Genomic DNA, 20,564 nt, shown 5'->3' with positions numbered 1-20,564 from the left:
CCGTACTTGGATGATTGGCTTCTCGCGGGCAGGTCGGAGGCCGAGGTCCGATCTCATGTGACGCTGGCCTTGCAGATGTTCGACAAGCTCGGCCTCCGGGTCAATGTGCCCAAGTCCACGTTAGTCCCCACACAGAGGCTGGACTTCATAGGTGCGACCCTGGACTCGGTAGCCGCACAGGCAAGCCTACCAGAAGCACGGTTCATGTCAATTCAGAGAGCCGTCAGCTCAGTCCAAAAATTCCCCACGACAACGGCAAGGTGTTGCATGCAGCTTCTGGGGCATATGGCAGCTTGCACACACGTGGTCAGACATGCTCGCCTAAGGCTCCGGCCTTTACAGTTGTGGTTCGCCCACACACACCGCCCCAACAGAGACCCATTGGATCAAGTAGTAACGATCCCAAACCAGGTGCTGAGCTCGCTCCGCTGGTGGCTCGATCACCAACAGGTATGCGAAGGGATCCCCTTCGCTGCCCCACAGCCCACTCTGATGTTGGTAACAGATGCATCAGACCTGGGTTGGGGAGCGCACCTGGGGGAACTGCGGACACAAGGGCTGTGGTCCAGAGAAGACAGGCTGCTTCACATCAATCTGAAGGAGCTAAGAGCGGTTCGCCTCGCCTGTCAGACCTTCCGCGCCACCATAAAAGGTCACAGCGTGGCAGTCCTGACGGACAACACTACCGCCATGTTCTATATAAACAAGCAGGGCGGGTCCCGGTCTTCTCCCCTCTGTCGCGAGGCACTCCAATTATGGGACTTCTGTATAGCCCATGCAATACACCTCATCGCGACGTATCTTCCGGGGATTCAAAACGGCTTAGCGGATCGCCTCAGCCGATCCTACCAAATGCACGAATGGACGTTGAGGCGAGACGTCCTGCATTCGATCTTTCGGAGGTGGGGCTTTCCCCGGGTGGATCTGTTCGCCACCAGGGACAACAGCCAATGCCCTCAGTTCTGCTCATTCCAGAACCTCAGCCCGGGATCATTAGCAGATGCCTTCACGATCCCATGGGGAGGGAGCCTGAGATACGCCTTCCCTCCGTTCCCACTCATACACAAGGTTCTCCTCAAGACCCGCAGGGACAGGGCAACGATCATACTTATCGCCCCGGCCTGGCCACGCCAGCATTGGTTCACGTCCCTGCTGGAACTGTCCATAGCCGATCCAATCACCCTCCCCCTCCATCGCGACCTAGTCACACAAGACAAAGGTCGCCTGCTCCACCCGAACCTGTCTTCGCTACATCTCACGGCATGGTATCTCTCTGGCTGAACGATGCAGAACACAGGTGCTCTCACCGGGTTCAGCAAATCCTCCTTAATAGTAGAAAGCCCTCTACAAGAGCGACCTACCTGGCAAAATGGAAGAGGTTCTCCCACTGATGCGAACCTCTACGCATACGACCTTTACAGGCCTCAGTTCCATTAATCTTAGACTACCTACTGCACCTCAAGAATCAAGGCCTTGCGCCCGCCTCGATTAGAGTGCATTTAGCCGCTATTTCGGCTTTCCATCCAGGAGAGTTGGGAGTGTCGGTGTTCTCCAACCCCACAGTGACCCGATTCCTCAAGGGGCTGGACAGGGTGTTTCCCTACTCGCGCCCGCCTGTCCCGGCGTGGAATCTGAACCTTGTCCTAACAAGACTCATGGGTCCCCCCTTTGAGCCCCTAGCCTCTTGCTCCCTCACGCACCTCTCGTGGAAGGTAGCGTTTCTCGTGGCCATCACGTCGGCCAGAAGGGTATCGGAATTGAGGGCCCTCACTTCGGAACCACCCTATACAGTGTTCCATAAGGATAAGGTGCAACTGAGGCCGCACCCCAAATTCCTTCCAAAAGTGGTATCGCAGTTTCACATGGGGCAGGATATTTGCCTACCGGTATTCTTTCCAAAACCCCATATGGACCCTTGCCACCACAGCCTACATACCCTGAGTGTTCGAAGGGCGTTGGCATTCTACCTGGAGCGGACCAGGTCATTCCGCAGAACACCTCAGCTGTTCATTGCTATTGCGGAACGTATGAAAGGCTTTCCTATCTCGACACAGCGCTTGTCGGCATGGATTGTGCATTGTATACGCACCTGTTATGAGCTCGCCAATGTTCCGGCCCCAGAGATCCGGGCCCACTCGACTAGGGCCCAAGGGTCCTCAACGGCCTTCTTGGCGCAGGTTCCTATCCAGGAGATCTGTAAGGCGGCCACCTGGTCGTCCGTTTATACGTTCACAGCCCACTACGCGATCCATCATCAGACCAGAGAGGACGCGATGGTCAGCCGGGCTGTGCTACAGTCAGTTGTACCTTGACTCCTACCCACCTCCAATGGTAAGCTTGAGAATCACCTAATGTGTAATGGACGTGAACAATCACTCGAAGAAGAAAGAACGGTTACTTACCTTCTGTAACTGTTGTTCTTCGAGATGTGTTGTTCACGTCCATTACACTTCCCGCCCTCCTTCCCCTCTGTCGGAGTTTCCGGCAAGAAGGAACCGGAGGGGTCGGGTCGACAAGGATATATATACCCTGGAGCGGGGCGCCGCTCTGGTGGGAAGGAAGGGGCCCTGCCGGCCCGACGGGAGCCGCTAAGGGAAAAAGTTTCCGACGTCTATGCACGCGGTGCGCGTACACCTAATGTGTAATGGACGTGAACAACACATCTCGAAGAACAACAGTTACAGAAGGTAAGTAACCGTTCTTTTCAAATCAGAAAGTTGAAATGAAACATTTTGACTTTTTTTAAACGAAATATTTTGAAATAAAACATTCAAAACAAAACATTTTAATTTTTTTGAAAATTTTCTCCCCAACTAAAAGTATTGGTGGAATGCAACACAATTTTGGCAAATAGTTTCAGATTCCAAAGAATGCATTTTGGCACACACCCAAAAAAAATTGGAAAAAAAAACCCGTTTTCTTTCTGGGGTCTTCCTCAAAAAGAAAACCATGTTATCATATTTTCAGGGCCTTACTCCCTTTATATTCACAGACATTTAAGGACTTATTTGGGGTAAAATTCATCCCTAGACAGCGAGCAAGCGCTAGGACTCAGCAGCACAAGATTCTCACATATGCCCTATTTTGAATGGATGTGTGGACTATAAGTGAAAAACAGCCTATTTGCATAGGAGAGACTATCACCCAATGAGAGCAGGAATTGATCTGTATCTGAATAAACATCACCCCATGAAGAGGAAATCCCAAACCTCCTCTCAGCATGGAAACTCTACAGACTTCTTGTCTTCCCTTGGAAACTGCTCTCACAACCCATCACTCCCGCGTGATAGTCTCTTTTCATCAACATGCTGACATCATCAACTCTTGTATTCACAGTTCTTGCCCCCCAAAACATTGCAAATCATATAATTGATGACACAATGTCAGGGCCTCACTCCTCCTGTATTCACAGACATGTTATGACTGATTTAGGGTGAAATTCATCCCTCGAGAGAGAGAAGGACTAATCCTGTGCAGCACAAGGTACACACCCTATGCCCTATTTTGAAGGGCTAGCTGGGATTTAAGTGATGAATAACCCATCCCACAGGGGAGATTTTTCACCCAATGAGAGCAGGAATAGGGCTGTAGCACTGATCTTTTCACCTTTAACTTTTCAACTCTCCCTGATGCTAAATATCAATGAGGGAAAATATAAAATCTGTGTTTCCCTTCAGAAACCAAACCCAGAATGTGGCAGAGATCGGCTCAAATGCTGCTCATAACTAAACTGAGTCCAAAACTATCAGCTCTATTTCTCACCAGCTACAGACCCAGGTCATCAAAGAATTTAAAGCACCCCTTTAGTTTAGAGCACATGTGTAATCTGTTTGACTTCTTCAATGGGACTATGCTTGTGAGTAAGGTAAAGCATCTGCTTAAGTGTCTTTCACATCTGGGCTTAGAGATTGAAGGAACATGGGACACTCCTTTCTGAAAAGATGCTGCCCCTTTCACGCCCCTTGCACCATGCAGCCTAAGGGAAAGAGGGAGTGAGTCCTGTTCTCACATGTGGCAGAGCAGTCTCCCATCAAATTTGTCTTGGCCGGATTTCATACTTTAACCTGATGGGACACAAAATGTTTTGAAGTTGTTCTTTTTTTCAACGTCCTTTGGACACCAGAACTGGACACAGTACCCAGTAATGGTCTAAACAATGCTGTATACAGCAGTATTATCACCCTACCAATTGCTACTTGATATTCCTAGGCATAGCCATTCAAAGATCTGGACCCTTTTTCCTACTGGAAAATTCACCCTAAGCTAAGGCATTTTCATGGATAACCTCTCCAATGCACTATCCTTTAGGGGGCAGTTTTAGTTTGTGGATGGAGCTATACAGAAGCCAGGCTGATGGAGGCTGCACTGAGGAGGGACTTCTGGCTAGCACCATCTACTTTTTGTCAGTACTGACCCCTTCTGGAAGGTTTTATCCAGACACTATTCAGAGGGTGCACTTCATCCTAAAAGAACAGGAATTCAAGTGCTGCAGTATTTTGTTTGTTTGTTTGCTGTTGGTTTCCAGCAGAGCTAGTCAAACAACGGTCATTCTTTTCTGTAAAATTTTTTGAAAAACACAAAAATAAATCATTGTTTTGTTTGAATTTTTATGGAATTTTCAAACAAAAAAAAGATTGAAAAGAGATGAAAAATTTGTGTTTCTACCCACTTTGTCTCCCCCAGAAAGGGGGGAAAAGGCAGGGGAGGAGAAAGGTGGAAGAAAACTAAATAAACCTAAAAACATCTGAAAACTGAATTTGGCTTTGCATGTTTCATCAAGAAATCCAAAAATATATGGATAAAATGAAAACTCTTCTCAGAATTTTTCACTTCTGTTGAAAAGCCATATTTAGTTGAAAAATGTTTGGATGCAGGTATTTTTGGCCAGCTGTAGTTTGCAATGTGAATACTCTTGTTTATTTATTCAACATTCATTTGCCGTGAGCAGCTGCGCTCTGGCCTGCCCCAGGTGCATGCTCTTTGCAAGGGGAGCAGAAATGGGAATCTCCTATAACCCTTTTACTCTGCTGATTAGCTGAATAGGATCTAACAGAATGTGCTGTCAATGAGGTACATACACTGTGGAGACCAGAGTCCTGCCCTGGGTGTTTGCAAATATATATACTATCACCTGTTTATAAAAGACACTTGAACTTACCCTGACTCTGCCTCCAACCAACTCCGCGTCCTGGCAATAAATAAAATAATAATAAATAATTATAATCAATACTAATTACAATGACCTGGATATTTTATTAATGTGTTAAATAAAACTATTTCTATGAGGTTTATTTTGAAAAAATGAGTATTTAAAAATAACATTGTATATTACCACAGGGATGTGTTTATGACACTTCTCAGGTAACTAAAAAGACCAGGTCTCTATTATTGGGAGTGTGTGCTCATAATAAAATGAAAATAAAACATAAAAAGTAGTCCATAACAACACTCCCACATGGGCCAAGAATGAGATTTGAGGCCAGGACTTACAGCATGAGCTATAGCAGTAAATCAGTCAGGATGCTGCAGTGGTGGACCAGGCTCTAAAGTGGGACAAAGTCCCCCCAACGCCCCTATTTGTGGCTACAAGACTATGGTGGTAGATGTAACACACACCTACTCAGTGGGGCACTAAATCCCCCTCTAGTAGTGGCTGGGCTGCATCAAGAGCTTTATGAGTAGTGCTTGGTGAATAATGTTTTTTTTTCCGGATTTTTCTTCTTCAGAAAAGACCAGTCAAATAGAGCAGTGGTTCAGAAGTGGATTCCCTGGACCTCCTGGGGGAGTGGGGTCTGCCCTCGTTTATGTGGGGGTCTGTCCCTTAAGGAGTACTGCAGTGGGACCAGAATGTGCCAGAAAAGTATTCTGGCACTTTTGCTGCATGGCAGGATGCCATTTTGTTCTCAAAATGGCGTCCTTCATACAGTGTTACCTCTCACACACCATGCATGAAAGGTCATGCTGCTGGGGGGCATTCCCACACTGGCAGGGGCATTTTGGTACCGCCAGTACTTGCCCATTCAGAACTACACCATAAAATAATTTAAGTTAAAGTTAAAATCAGTCTGATGTGATAACTTGTAATGATAGCCGACTGTTTATTTTTGGTTCCTTTTTAATTCTTATTTTAATTACAAAACATATATTTTAAAATACTAAATTAACCTTACTAACAGAATAATAATAACAACAACATGAAACTTATGTATAAAAAATGAAAGTGGTCCAGGAAATTTAGTCAGATGCCACAGGAGTGCTTGCAGGAAAAAAGTTTGGGAACCACTGATAGAGCACTAAAGGCAGCTAACAATACACAGGGCTTCCCAATAATGTTTTTCCATGGCAGCAATTGTAGTAGCTGCCCCCACGGGTGTTATTCAGTAGTGAATGGGAGGGAAGGTGGAGTGTGGGTCATCATGAATGGGAGACTGTCCATTAGAGGGTGCCTATCACACAGTGTATCTATGAAGATGTGTCCCATACAATGAGTTGCATTGACAACACCTATTTATACTGATGAAAAGCAAAACATTTTGCATTTGCTTTCAAGAAAACTATGGAAAGTGTAATGGACTATACATATTATTATGAGAAAGAAATAGGTTTTCATATTTTTACATATTGATTTTAAATAATTAAGTGATGAAATATCATATCTACCTTCTTCTGCACTGATGAGTGTTCCTTCAAAAGAGAGCAAAGCAACACAGAGACGGTTAGAATGTTTAACAGAAATATCACATATGAGCACTGACAATCTACATCAAATATTTATTGCAGCATTTTCATATTATCCCCAGAAATCCTCTGCTATTTAATATTATGGACATATGGGCCAGATCTTCAGCTGGTATAAATTGGTCCAATGACATGAAAATGTGGGTCTGGCATGGACCTCAAGAGGTCAGCAAGTCCAATTCCCTGAAGTAAGGCAGGGCCAAGTAAGCCTAGACCATCACTGACAGCTGTTTGTCCAACCTGTTCTTAAAAACATCCAGTGATGGGGACTTCACAACCTCCTTCCAGAGCTATTCCAGAGCTTAACTAGTTTTAGAATTAGAAAGATTTTCCTAATATCTAATCTAAATCTCCCTTGCTGCAGATTAAATCCATTGCTTCTTGTTCTACCTTCAGTGCACATGAAGAACAACTGATCACCATCCTCTTTATAGCAGCCCTTAACATATTTGACGACTGTTATCAGATCCCCCCTTACTCTTCTTTTCTCAAACTGAAGGTCAGGCTCAAAACATTCAAAGTAATAAACACTTGTTCTTTGTTTTCCAAAAGTTCTTTATTCCAGAAATGTCTCGTGGTTGGATCTGGTCCCCACCCATGGCTAGTGTAGTGTGGCGTGTATGAGGTTAAGGTGTCATGAATAGGACAGGAATTTAGCAGAAACTGACCCTGAATTAATGAGAGACCTACTGTGTCACCTCCCATGGCCAGGTTTTTAAAAGAGTTTAGCACCCAACACAACCTTTGAAAATCTGCACTCAAGTTAGTCCTGTCTAGGATCAAGCATGATGCCTAAGGGTACGTCTACACTACAGTCAGGAGGTACAATGGCAGCATGTGTAGACATATCTGAACTAGCTTTGATGTATCCAGCTTGCTAAAAGTAGCAATGTAGTCAAGGCAGCATGGAAGGCTGCATGGGCTAGCCACCCGAGTACAATCCCACCCAGGACCCTAGGTATGTACTAAGTAGCTCAGGTACACCTAAGTAAGCTGTATTGGCTGTGCAATGGGATGTATTTCAGCCCAGAATCCCCTGTAGACTGTGTACTACAAGTCCACCCTTGGGCATTCCCCTGACATCACATCTTAGAGACAGCAGTATAGAGCTGCATGGGGCTATGCTGTGCCTACGCCAGGGGAATCCTCTAACTCAACTGCAACCATTGTATGTTGCCTTAGTAGTGCATGGGGGCCGGAATCAAGTGTCCTCATTTGCATACTGAGAGTGCATTTAATCTTAGATGTCTTCAGCCTTGCCCATTTTCTGCCTGCACTGTCTATTGTTTACCTTGTGTTACTCTGTATTTCTTTACTGCTCCCAGGATCCCAGGCACGTTCAGGGGCCATTGTCTCTTGTGTCTGTCTCTTCCTCCCTCCCTCTCTATGCTGGGACAGTTCCTGGGCGGGAGAGTGTAACTGTCTCATTGAAACACACAACATGGTACCTTTCTGAGTCCAGTCCCTTCCTCTTTGCTTTGGGACAGAGCGGCTATGCACTGACCCATACTTAAGGATCATGGTTAAGTCAAAATCTAACCCTTTAGGAGTATCAGTGTTCTTAAACTATGGAGGGGAAATGTAATTTTAATGTCTCAAAAACTGCTGAGGGGATTTTTCCTAAAATTTCCAAAAAAAGTATGGAACCGATTGGCTAATTCACTGGTTACATATTTGTCTGGGAAATTAGTAGTCACCACAAATATTATTTTTTTCTGCTTACCTTTTGTGTTTGTTATATATATACACATATATGTTATATCTGAATAAACATAAACACTTGGCAAAACTTTACATTGATCTGCCCCATTGGTTACCTTTTTCAGGATCTCTCCTTCTGTTTCCTAAAATAAACGTCAGAGATAATATATGAAAACACCCATGGAGATGCAAATAGCAATTACTCATTACCTAAAACCCTACAGCCTTTAAATTCTAAAGCCCCATAGATAGGGAGCGGTGTGTGTTTATTAAACAGAATCTCAGTGTTATTCAATAGAAATTGCCAACCAGGGTAATAAGTCTACTATATATTTTAAATTGAGCTGCACAAAGGACTATAACTCAGTGTTGCAATGCCTTATCTCTAGGTGCCCTGCCTCCCAGTGCAGTGTACAATCTAGAGTTAGGCACCCACGCTCCCTAAACAATGCGTGGGGAGAGTTAGGTGCTTAAGAATGGGCTACACAAAAGCCAGCATGCTGTGAAGGGAAATGCCTAAGCTAGCCAATAGGAAATGCTGAGGAGAAGGGAGTGGCTGAAGTCCACTGAGGACTGACAGTCATGAGCCCTCTCTGAGAGCTAGGGGTCTAAACACCACCTTTTACTAACAAATCTGGGTTCAAGTCCCTTCTCTGCCTGAGAGGAGCAGGGGTGTGACCTTTGTCCCAGAATACCCCAGTGGTTAGGGCGCTCCCCTGAAAAGGGTTGTGGGGGAGGCTACAACCCAGTGTCAACTTTCTGCTCCTGTCAGGCAGAAGGGGGAGTTGAATCTGGGTCTTGAACATTTGGGGTGAGTGGTCTAACTAGCGAGCTAACGGCTATAAGGGCATTAGTGACACCTCCTCTTATGGCATCATTTTGTGCAAGGCCTGCTCTGGTGGGCAATGCCTAGTCTGACTATCCTGCTGAGGCTTAGGTGTGAGCTTAGGCACCTGGTCCCCTGCACTTAGGTGGCTTTGCATATGCCAGCAGCAGAAACATAGGCATCATGGGGATTTTTCCAATGGAAATGCAGGTGTTGAGGGACTTCAGACAATTACAGGGTCAGGTGGCAGTAGAGAGGGGTTTTGAGGACCTGAATTTTGGATGTAGGTATCTAAAGTGCCTAAACCCCTTTGTGGATCTAGCCCCAGGTCGGTAGCTATAAATTCCTCTTTCCCAATTTAGCAAACTGCATCATGCAGAAAAAGAAATGTGTCTACACTAGGTGAGGAAAGCTCTAAAGGGACATGGGTTACGGTTAGGGTTACGGCACTGGCTGGGTAGCTTGCTTGCCATGATAAGAGTTCAGTGTGTCAGTCCTGATTAAAACGCTTAAGGATACCCAGGCACTATGGCCCCAATCCCATATCCTTCCAGGCAGACCCAGATGGTGTGTGGAACAATTGCCAGGATCAAGGCCTATGGTTCCACCTGTGTATTTGGGATTCCTGGAACACCCATCCTCTAGCACCAGCTCTTTACTTCCGTCTTCCTCCTGGTGAACGTCCAGAAGGGCTGTCACCACCCCACACCACCACCACTCAAGAAAGGATTTGAGCAAGAGGATATTGCCTCCCTGAGGCAGTGTTAGGTCTCAGACACTGTGGACATGTCTACACTAGAAACTTAAGTCGACCTATATTAGGTCAACCTTCAGGCACCACAGCAATTACTGCAGTGGTTCATGTCCACACTGCCCTCCTTTGGTCGGTGGTGCACATCCTCACCATGAGCTCTTCCACTGACCTAAAAGGGTTCTTAGCTCAGCTCACAGCTCTCTGCCAGGAGCCCAGCTACCTCAGGGTCCCTGCCCCATGCCCCCTCCCAGCTCTCCAGCCTGCTGTGAGCCCAGCGGGTTCCCCCTACTCCCCCCCCCCCCCCGGTTTTGCAAACCCTGCTGGAAGCATGGCAGCCGCCCGGGCACTCAGCTGCGCAGTCCCCACCAGGAGCAGAGCTGCCTCCTGGCTTCCTGCCAGCTGTCCTCCCCCACCCCTGTTCTCAGTTCCATGCTCCCCACTGGCAGCCCAGCTACCCCCCATCCCTGCTCTCTGCTCTGCACTCCTTGCTGGGAGCACAGCAGCCCCCCTGTGCTCTCAGCTCCATGCTCCCCAACGGGAGTGGGACAGTTGTTTGTTCTCTCGCCTCCATACTCCCCGCTGTGAATGGGACAACCGCCCAGACACCCAGTGGGAATCTGGGAGCCTTGGTGCAGCTAGGCTCCCAGCAGGAAGCAGGGAGCTGGGACCTCTGGATCAGTCCAGCTCTGGGCGGGAAGCAAAGAGCCTGGGCAACAGCCCGGCTGGGAGCAGGGAACGGGGAGCGAGGGGACAGCCTGGCTTGGAGCAGGGAGCCTGGGGAGCAGCCCGGCTGGGAGCGGGAGGACTTTCTTGTCAATTTCACGCAACTGTCTACACGGGCACTGTATTACCATAACTAAATTGACATCAGCCCTATGCCTTTCGTGGAGGTGGAGTTATTATGTCAGTTTAGCAGGGCACTTACATCAGTCGAGCAAGGCTGTAGTGTGACACACACATAGTTAGGTTGACTTAAGCTGCCTTATGTCAACCTAACTGTTTAGAGCAGATCAGGTCTAAAAGAGAGCTGGCTTTGTACCTGACATTATTGTCAGTGGCAGAAGAAACCTTGCCCTAGGCCTTCCCCAAAGCATAGAGTTTACCAGGGGAAATGCCACCAAATATATGCTGAAATTGCTCCTGGTCTTGGAGCACCCTATCGATTGGGCATGGGGAGATGTTGTTTTCCTGGGCTTGGTTTCTAAAGCCAAATGTCCCTCCTCCTTTGCTCAGGGTGGGGGGGGGTGGGATAGAATTTAAATCTGGATCCTGAGACAAATTTCATGGTTTGTCTGTTTATAATGCACTGAACCAAAATAATGCAGCCAAACACCCAAAAATATGTGAGGGACTGAGTCAAAAACTGGTTCCAATGTTGGAGCCTGTTTCTAGTAATAATTTATACCATTTGCAAGTGGTGGGCCAAAGACTGCAGCCCCTCCTCATCAAATATTCCCCTTGATGCCAATTTCAGTAAAGACTGAGTAAGTGATTTAATATAGTATCGTAGCCATAGGCCATTGCACACACTAAAATAAATAGAAAAAATAATTTAAAAAATAGTCAATAAAAAAGATACAAACTTTAAAAACACAGGACTAGCAATTCCCTAAAATCAGTTACATTTTAAAATCACCACCCTGAAAACAATATACAAAACTAAAATTAAAAAAAGAAAGAAAGAGGAATACATTATTTTGTTTAGGTCAGAAGTAGCCTATATGTCACAAACATTATCTACGCAAAATTTGGCCTTATATTATAAATATGAAGGAAGTCTAGAAATGTAGAAGGAAGATTTTTTTACTTAAACAATAATAAATGAAGAAGACGATCCCGATGATAATAATAACAATGAGGACAACAATCGTGCCCACGAGAATCTTTTGTTGGTCTAAGTTAGCCTCAGCCATTTTTTCTGTAGAACAAGACAAAAAAAAAAAAAAAGGTCATTAGTTACTGAAAATATCCAACAAATAGATTTGTCCTGATCCAGAAGTGCCTTTCTGTTTTAAAGATATAGAACGATTCTAGGTTGTTTGGGGTCTTTTGTTGTGTGTATTTGCTGGAAGCACCATTAAAATTATTTGACAAATGAAATGGATGAAATGGATACAGACCTGTCAAGATTTCAAAACAAACAAACAAACAAAGAAGCACAGCATCATAATTTTTCATTTATTATTTTTGTTCCTCAATATTACATCAGAGAGGGTTTTTTTATGAAACAAATAGTTTTCACAACATACAAAATCTTTAAGCATAAAAAGGGGAAAGCTAATGTCTAAAACTGATTCACTAGGCTTGGGTGGTCAGGAATTTGTTAAATCCTCTGCAGAATTCCCTCATTTTAGGTTCTCAAAATGCACTTGTTCTCCTTTGACTTTCCTTAAAATTGTCACAGTGCCTAAAAGGGCTCTTGTCTGCAGACCACCAATGGTTCTTACCTTTTATTATTATGATCTTAATCATAATCTATCATAATGAACATGTTGGTGTCATTGAAAGAAGAGAACAAACAATGCAGACTTACCGGTGTTTTTCTCAAAAGTTTCTGGGGGGAAAAAAGAACAAAAAATTACACACGGTTTCCTCAAAACTGTGCATTCATATGTGTACACTGGGGTGGGAAAGAGATCAGATGCCCCAGTGAAGGACAGAGTGTACCCACATTTTACTAATCAAATACTTTCCATTGTGACAAAAGGAATATTTCCTCTACTTTCTAAGAATCATTTGTGTCTGTTTTCTATGCAGAAAGGGGGAGACTTTTGGTGATCTTTCGCTAATCACTTATTTTCTTTTATGTGTTTGGGCAAATGGTGTGATAGGTGCATTGTGTTTAAGAAAGCTTGTTTTAAGAAATCAATAAAAGACCCCCCACACATGCTAACCAGCTTCCTGAAGGTTACCTGAAGTCACTGGGAGTTGTGGGTTCTTAGCACCTTAAATGCATCAAGCCCCTGTAAACTGGGGTTGGGGGAGGTCACACAGTTCATAGCTTATTCAGACTGAGATCATTGCATGTACCAGGGATCCTTGCATCTCTCCATCCGCGCACAATTACCTATGGGACCCCATCCCATTCCCCCCTATTTCAGGGAAAACCTGCAGCCACCCAACCTTTCCCCATGCCAGGGACTCTGTGTGTTCCCCCTTATACTCTGTCCCCATGCCAAGTGCCCCATGACCCCTCCATAGGGGAGGTCCTGGGTGAAGCCCCCTTACCCTTCTCTTCAGATGCATCCCCATTCCCACCTTCCCACCCCCACAATCTTATTCTCCTTTCTCTCTTCTTTTCTTTCTCTTTCAGGCTAGACAGCACTAGCTGTATGCAATAATTCTACTCTCAACCTAGCTTTCGCCTCTCAGGGTGATGGATTCACTACAGTGACGGAAGAACCCCTCCTGTTGCTGTATTTTGTGTCTACACTGAAGTTCACCAATGGTTCTTACCTTTTCTTATTATGATGTTACTCATAATCTATCATAATAAACGTTTTGGTGTTATTGAAAGTAGAGAACAAAGAATGCAGACTTACCAGTGTTCTGCTCACGGGTTTTTGGGATGGAAAATCTTACTCTCTTTTTTCCTTTCTCTCTCAGTGTTTCGCCATTTTTAAATTCTATTGGGACACAGGGCAAAGATGAGATGGGGGAGCTGTTATGCTGAAAGGTGTTATTTATGCCATCAACTGGTTCTTTGCTCTAGAGATAATTATAGAAGGAGTTGAAAGTGCTATGCTAGCTCTTTTATCCAGGCGCTAGGCGATCCATGGGGCCTCCATTTCCCCTTTCCAGTTTGCAGATTTCCACCAAAATTGACAGGGTTCTGCCCATTGATATCTAGAACACTCCCTGAAATTCTGGAATTGAGCGGCTGCAGCCTTCAAAAATTGTCATATTACATCTATTAACACAGAGGCCTGAAACTCTAAGTTACGCTAAAGAATAGTTAACCAAGAGTGCCGTCTAGCTTTGCAAAGTTAGGCTAAGAGAGATAATAAAAAGGTTAGCAAACAGAATTAACATGAACATCTGCAAATTTTGCCATCTCATTGTTCACCTTCTTTCCCAGATCATTTATGAAGATGTTGAACCGCACAGGTCCCCGCACAGATCCTTGGATGACCCCACTATTTAACGCTCTCCCTTTTGAAAACTGACCACTTATTCCTTCCCTTTCTTTCCTGTCTTTAAACCAGTTACTAATCTATGAGAGGACCTTCCCTCTTATCCCATGATGGGTTACTTTGCTTAAGAGCCTTTGGTGAGGGACCTTGTCTAAGGCTTTCTCAAAATCCAGCTACACTGTATGCACTGCATCACCTTTGTCCACATGTTGACTCACTCAAAGCATTGGTGAGGCATGAGTTTCCTTTACAAAAGTTGCATTGACTCTTCCCCAAGATATTGTGTTCATCCAAGTGTCTGAGAATTCTGCGCTTTGCTATGGTTTCAATCAATTTGCCTGGTACTGAAGTTAGACTTACCAGCCTGTAATTGCCCCGAATCACCTCTGAAGCCTTTTTTTACATAAAAGTGTTGCTACATTAGCTATCGGCCAGTCTCCGCTTACAGGCTGGTCTGGATAACGCAGCTGATTTCTCTAGTTTCCTCTCCCAGGATTGTGACTTGGCTCAGAACACTGGAGAGAAGTTCATGATCCTGCTCTCTTTTGGTCACAGGCTACAGATCTTGCCCATTTTTTGTAACCCAGTGGAGTTCAGGTTTGGGGAACCACCCCGTTGATCTGCAGGCTAGGTCAATCCCCTGGCCCTGGGGACCCAGCACATCAATGGACAAAGAAGCAACAGCTAAAGCCACAAGAGAGAGTTTCAGAAGGGACTATCCTCTGGAAAACAGCACTGTCCCTTTCTTATGGCTTTATTTTTAACTCAGGGCACTGTCCCAATTTCTGTGTTTTTTCCTGCTGGAGTTCAAAGAAATTCTTCACCTGCTTCTCCAGGGGATTTCAGATCATGGCGAGTCTCCACAGTAAATGCCAAGTTGTATGGCTGCCTGGACTCCAAAATGCCACATGCCAATGCCAATACTCCTCAGGCCAGGACTACACTCAAAAGTTAGGTCGACCCAGCTACATTGCTCAGAGGGGCTGGGGGTGGGGGGAGAAAAATCCACACCCTAGAGTGGTGCAGTTAAGCCGACCTAAGCTCAGTGTTGAAAGCACTAGGTTGATGCAAGAATTCTTCTGTCAACCCAGCTTTCGCCTCTCAGGAAGATGGATTCACTACAGTGATGGGAGAACCCCTCTTGTTACTGTAGTATGTGTCTAGACTGAAGTTCACCAAAGGTTCTTACCTTTTCTTATTATGGTGTTACTCATAATCTATCATAATAAATGTTTTGGTGTTATTGAAAGTAGAGAACAAAGAATGCAGACTTACCAGTGATCTCCTCAGAGGTTTCTGGGGGGAAAAAAAGAAAGAAAATGTTTTACACATTGTTTCCTCAAAACTGTGCATTCATATATGTGCACTGGGGTGGGAAATAGATCAGAAGCCCCAGTGAAGGAGAGAGTGTGCCCACATCGTACTAATCAAATAATTTCCATTGTGACAAAAGGAATATTTCCTCTACCTTGTAAGCATCATTTGTGTCTGTTTCCTATGCGGAAACAGTGAGATTGTTGGTGTCCTTTAGCTAATCACTTCTTTTCTTTTGTGTGTGTTTGGCAAATGGTGTGATAGGTAAGTGCATTGTGTTTAAGGAAGTATTGTTTTAAGAAAACAAGAAAAGACCCTACACACATGCTAACCAGCTTCCCGGAGGTTACCCTGAAGTCACTGGGAGTTGTGGGTTCTTAGCATCTCACATGCCTCAGGCCCCTGCAAACAGGGGTTGGGGGATCACACAGTCCATAGCTTATGCAGGCTGAGCTCATTGCACGCACCAGGGGCTCCTTGCATCTGTCCATCGGCGCACAACTCCCTGTGGGACCCCATCCCCTTCCCCTCTATTTCAGGGGCTCCCTGCAGCCTCCCAACCTTTCCCCATGCCAGGGAATCTGTGTGTCCCTCCATCCACTCTGTCCCCAGGCCAAGTGCCCCATGACCCCTCCATAGGGGAGGTCCTGGGTGAAGCCCCCTTACCCTTCTCTTCAGATGCATCTCCATTACCACCTTCCTACCCCCACAATCTTATTCTCCTTTCTCTCTTCTTTTCTTTCTCTTTCAGGCTAGACAGCACTAGCTGTATGCAAGAATTCTACTCTCAACCTAGCTTTCGCCTCTCAGGGTGATGGATTCACTACAGTGACGGAAGAACCCCTCCTGTTGCTGTATTTTGTGTCTACACTGAAGTTCACCAATGGTTCTTACCTTTTCTTATTATGATGTTACTCATAATCTATCATAATAAACGTTTTGGTGTTATTGAAAGTAGAGAACAAAGAATGCAGACTTATCAGTGTTCTGCTCACGGGTTTCTGGGATGGAAAATCTTACTCTCTTCTTTCCTTTCTCTCTCAGTGTTTCGCCATTTTTAAATTCTATTGGGACACAGGGCAAAGATGAGATGGGGGAGCTGTTATGCTGAAAGGTGTTATTTATGCCATCAACTGGTTCTTTGCTCTAGAGATAATTATAGAAGGAGTTGAAAGTGCTATGCTAGCTCTTCTATCCAGGCGCATGGGACCTCCATTTCCCCTTTCCAGTTTGCAGATTTCCACCAAAATTGACAGGGTTCTGCCCATTGATATCTAGAACACTCCCTGAAATTCTGGAATTGAGCGGCTGCAGCCTTCAAAAATTGTCATATTACATCTATTAACACAGAATAGTTAACCAAGAGTGCCATCTAGCTTTGCAAAGTTAGGCTAAGAGAGATAATAAAAAGGTTAGCAAACAGAATTAACATGAACGTCTGCAAATTTTGCCATCTCATTGTTCACCTTCTTTCCCAGATCATTTATGAAGATGTTGAACCGCACAGGTCCCCGCACAGATCCTTGGATGACCCCACTATTTAACGCTCTCCCTTTTGAAAACTGACCACTTATTCCTTCCCTTTCTTTCCTGTCTTTAAACCAGTTACTAATCTATGAGAGGACCTTCCCTCTTATCCCATGATGGGTTACTTTGCTTAAGAGCCTTTGGTGAGGGACCTTGTCTAAGGCGTTCTCAAAATCCAGCTACACTGTATGCACTGCATCACCTTTGTCCACATGTTGACTCACTCAAAGCATTGGTGAGGCATGAGTTTCCTTTACAAAAGTTGCATTGACTCTTCCCCAAGATATTGTGTTCATCCAAGTGTCTGAGAATTCTGCGCTTTGCTATGGTTTCAATCAATTTGCCTGGTACTGAAGTTAGACATATCAGCCTGTAATTGCCCCGGATCACCTCTGAAGCCTTTTTTTACATAAAAGTGTTGCTACATTAGCTATTGGCCAGTCATCACTTACAGGTTGGTCTGGATAACGCAGCTGATTTCTCCAGTTTCCTCTCCCAGGATTGTGACATGGCTCAGAACACTGGAGAGAAGTTCACGATCCTGCTCTGTTTTGATCACAGGCTGCAGATCCTGCCCATTTTTTGTAACCCAGTGGAGTTCAGGTTTGGGGAACCACCCCGTTGACCTGCAGGCTAGGTCAATCCCCTGGCCCTGGGGACCCAGCACATCAATGGACAAAGAAGCAACAGCTAAAGCAACAAGAGAGAGTTTCGGAAGGGACTATCTTCTGGAAAACAGCACTGTCCCTTTCTTATGGCTTTATTTTTAACTCAGGGCACTGTCCTAATTTCTGTGTTTTTTCCTGCTGGAGTTCAAAGAAATTCTTCACCTGCTTCTCCAGGGGATTTCAGATCATGGCGAGTCTCCACAGTAAGTGGCAAGTTTCACGGCTGCCTGGCCTCCAGAATGCCACATGCCAATACCAAAACTCAGGCCAGGACTACACTCAAAAGTTAGGTCGACCCAGCTACATTGCTCAGAGGGGTTGGGGGTGGGGGGAGAAAAATCCACACCCTAGAATGGTGCAGTTAAGTCGACCTAAGCTCAGTGTTGAAAGCACTAGGTTGATGCAAGAATTCTTCTGTCAACCCAGCTTTCGGCTCTCAGGAAGATGGATTCACTACTGTAATGGCAGAACCCCTCCTGTTGCTGTAGTGTTTGTCTACACTGAAGTTCACACAAGTCCTTAGACCGGGATCGCAGAGGTCTGGGCCGCTCCCTAGTCCCTGCACTTGGGCAAGGATGGAAGAGACAAAGTCCTTTAAGCCACCTTCACTCTCTCTGTATTCTGGGGCTAGGTAAGGCCTGCCCAGCCCCCTGGTTTAAGTTAGAGGAGCTGGTTCCCATGGGGCCTGGTAAGCAGAGGATATCCATGGTGCATTGTGCTCTGCCCAGGTGCCTAACACATCCCAATCTGCCCTTCTGTTGGAGGCTGGATGCTGAGTGTCTTTAAAGCCATTAAGCCTGTCAGAGACCGGCCAGGGCTTATTCTCATGGGGCCATTTCTCCCCACTTGAAGACCCCTTTACACTGCCATTGCAGCATAAGGAGTCCTTGGTGTGACTGAAAATCAGGCCCAGTGTTTCATACTGTCTGCGTTTAGGGCTCAGTTGCCCCGTAGAGGCACACTTTTGAGTAAGGGGCTGGTGGGAAGTTGTCCTACCCCATAGCTCCTAGGTGTACACAGGCTGCTACATGCAGCTTGCAGCCCCTTGCAGAGCTTGGTAGCTCCACTGGCTGGTTCATGTGGGGCTGAGCTCGGTCTGCCTCCTGCTCAGCACCCTCAGGGCACCATGAGGGACAGGGCCTGAAGTTCTGCCTGGCCTTCATACAGGTCGCAGAGAGGGACAAGGAGCCTTGTGTTCTCTTCTCACTGCACATCTGCATCATGGACAGGCAAAATCTGACCCTGCCAATGAAATCACCAACCTGCAATTTGTAGCTCAGTTGTAGCATCAGCGCTCCACTCATTAGACTTCACAATGCAGTTGTATGTTCCCCTATCAGCCAGTTGGATGTTCTTCAGCTTTAAAGACACATTCCCAGAGCTGAATCCATCCTTTAACAGCACAGTCCGGCCCTGGTAGTTCAGCCCTGGCACATCCTGGCCTGTCTGGGCTCTGTATTCATGGACAATCTCTATATTCGCCAGGATGATTTTCTTCCACTGCACTTCCATATTGGCCGGCTGTGTCCTGGTGGAGATCTGGCAGGATAAGAGCATATCCTGGCCGACAATCCCAGTGACAGTTGGGGATGAGTTGACTTCAAAACTCTCTGAAAGAAGGAAACCTAAATGAAGAAGTGTCTACACTGCAACTGTGGCAGTGATTGCAGCTCAGTAGATATGCCAGTGCTAGCTTGAATGTAGCTAGCCTGGCTAAAAAGAGCAATGAACTCATGGCGGCATGGGCTTCAGCTGTATAAGCCCGCCTGGAACTCTGGGTACATACTCACATTCCTAGTGCACAGAGGGGTTCATGCTGCTGTGTCTCCCGTGGTATTTTTAACGAAGCTAGCTACGTTCCAGCTAGCACAGATATTCCTACCTGAGCTGCAATCAGTCCTCTGACTGCATTGTAATCATATCCTGAGGGTTTGTCCAGAATAAAACTGATGGTGTCTGTAATAGCCATGAATTCCAACAGGTGGGACAGGAATCTATTTTCATAAATTAAAGAATGGAAATACTCTGCAAATATGTACTTGATTGCTATTGTTATTGTTAATTAGTAAAAAGGATCTCAGATTAGTATTCTTATTAAAAACCTTAGCTTTGAAACTGATATTGATCTCATAGCATTGACCAAGGAGGATTTACAGAGAATTACTGGCAATGTAGACCAGGAAAGTAGAAAAGTTTGGACTAAGCATCGGCACAGGGAAGACAAAAATTATGGCAATTGGAAGACAAGAAGAAGAGGTAAAGATCAAAGTCAGAGACAAAGAACTAGAAGAAGTGGAATAATTGTGCATCTTTAGGAAAAGTATCAAAGAATAGGAATGAGGAAAATGACATAAGAAGAATCATACAAGCTGCTATTGCATTCAGAAAAATCTGCCACCTCTGGAAGGCTAAAGACATGTTTATAACAAAGAAGCTCAGTATGTTTGAGACAAATGCCTTGCTGATACCTCTGTGGAGGTAGGAATACTGGAGTATGAGGAAAGTCAACTAATGGAAAAATATTGACTGCAGAAATGAACTGGCTGGGGGGAATACTGAGAGTTTCCAGACTGCAGAAAATAAAAAATGAAGTGATAAGAAAATGGATAGGGCAAGAAACAAGTCTGTTGCAGAAGATTCAAGAAGGATAACCATGGTGGTTTGACATGTCAGGAATGGGCCTGAAAAGGATACCATATATGGCTATACATGCCAGAATGCAAGAAACTAGAAATAGAAGAAGACTGAGAATGCATTGGATAGAAACTGTGACATAGAACAAAAAGTTTTAAAGACAAACAAAGCCGTGAAGCTGGTTCAAGACCGAAAGCAGTGGAAAGACGCCACTCAGACCCCATCGTAACTGCTGCGCTGACAGATGGGAGTCAAAGAAGAATGAAGTT

The 20,564-nt window shown here is 45.3% G+C and overlaps 1 protein-coding gene across 1 annotated transcript in view; it reads right to left on the bottom strand.

Annotated features, from left to right (window-relative positions):
- Positions 1-5,135: 5,135 nt before the first annotated feature.
- Positions 5,136-20,564, bottom strand: part of LOC128826383 (myelin-oligodendrocyte glycoprotein-like) — a 28,774-nt gene continuing 13,345 nt past the window's right edge. Inside the window, exons 3-10 of the mRNA XM_054009637.1 lie at positions 18,924-19,271; positions 15,428-15,448; positions 13,562-13,645; positions 12,553-12,573; positions 11,827-11,937; positions 8,556-8,582; positions 6,661-6,684; positions 5,136-5,188 (exon numbers count right to left, since the gene is read on the bottom strand). Of these exons, the coding sequence (XP_053865612.1) occupies positions 5,136-5,188; positions 6,661-6,684; positions 8,556-8,582; positions 11,827-11,937; positions 12,553-12,573; positions 13,562-13,645; positions 15,428-15,448; positions 18,924-19,271 (689 nt within the window). The remainder of the gene's footprint in view (positions 5,189-6,660; positions 6,685-8,555; positions 8,583-11,826; positions 11,938-12,552; positions 12,574-13,561; positions 13,646-15,427; positions 15,449-18,923; positions 19,272-20,564) is intronic.

This window comes from Malaclemys terrapin, chromosome 20 (genome assembly GCF_027887155.1).
Source record: "Malaclemys terrapin pileata isolate rMalTer1 chromosome 20, rMalTer1.hap1, whole genome shotgun sequence".
Lineage (NCBI taxonomy): Eukaryota > Metazoa > Chordata > Testudines > Emydidae > Malaclemys > Malaclemys terrapin.
This window is presented reverse-complemented; position numbering and strand designations above follow the sequence as displayed.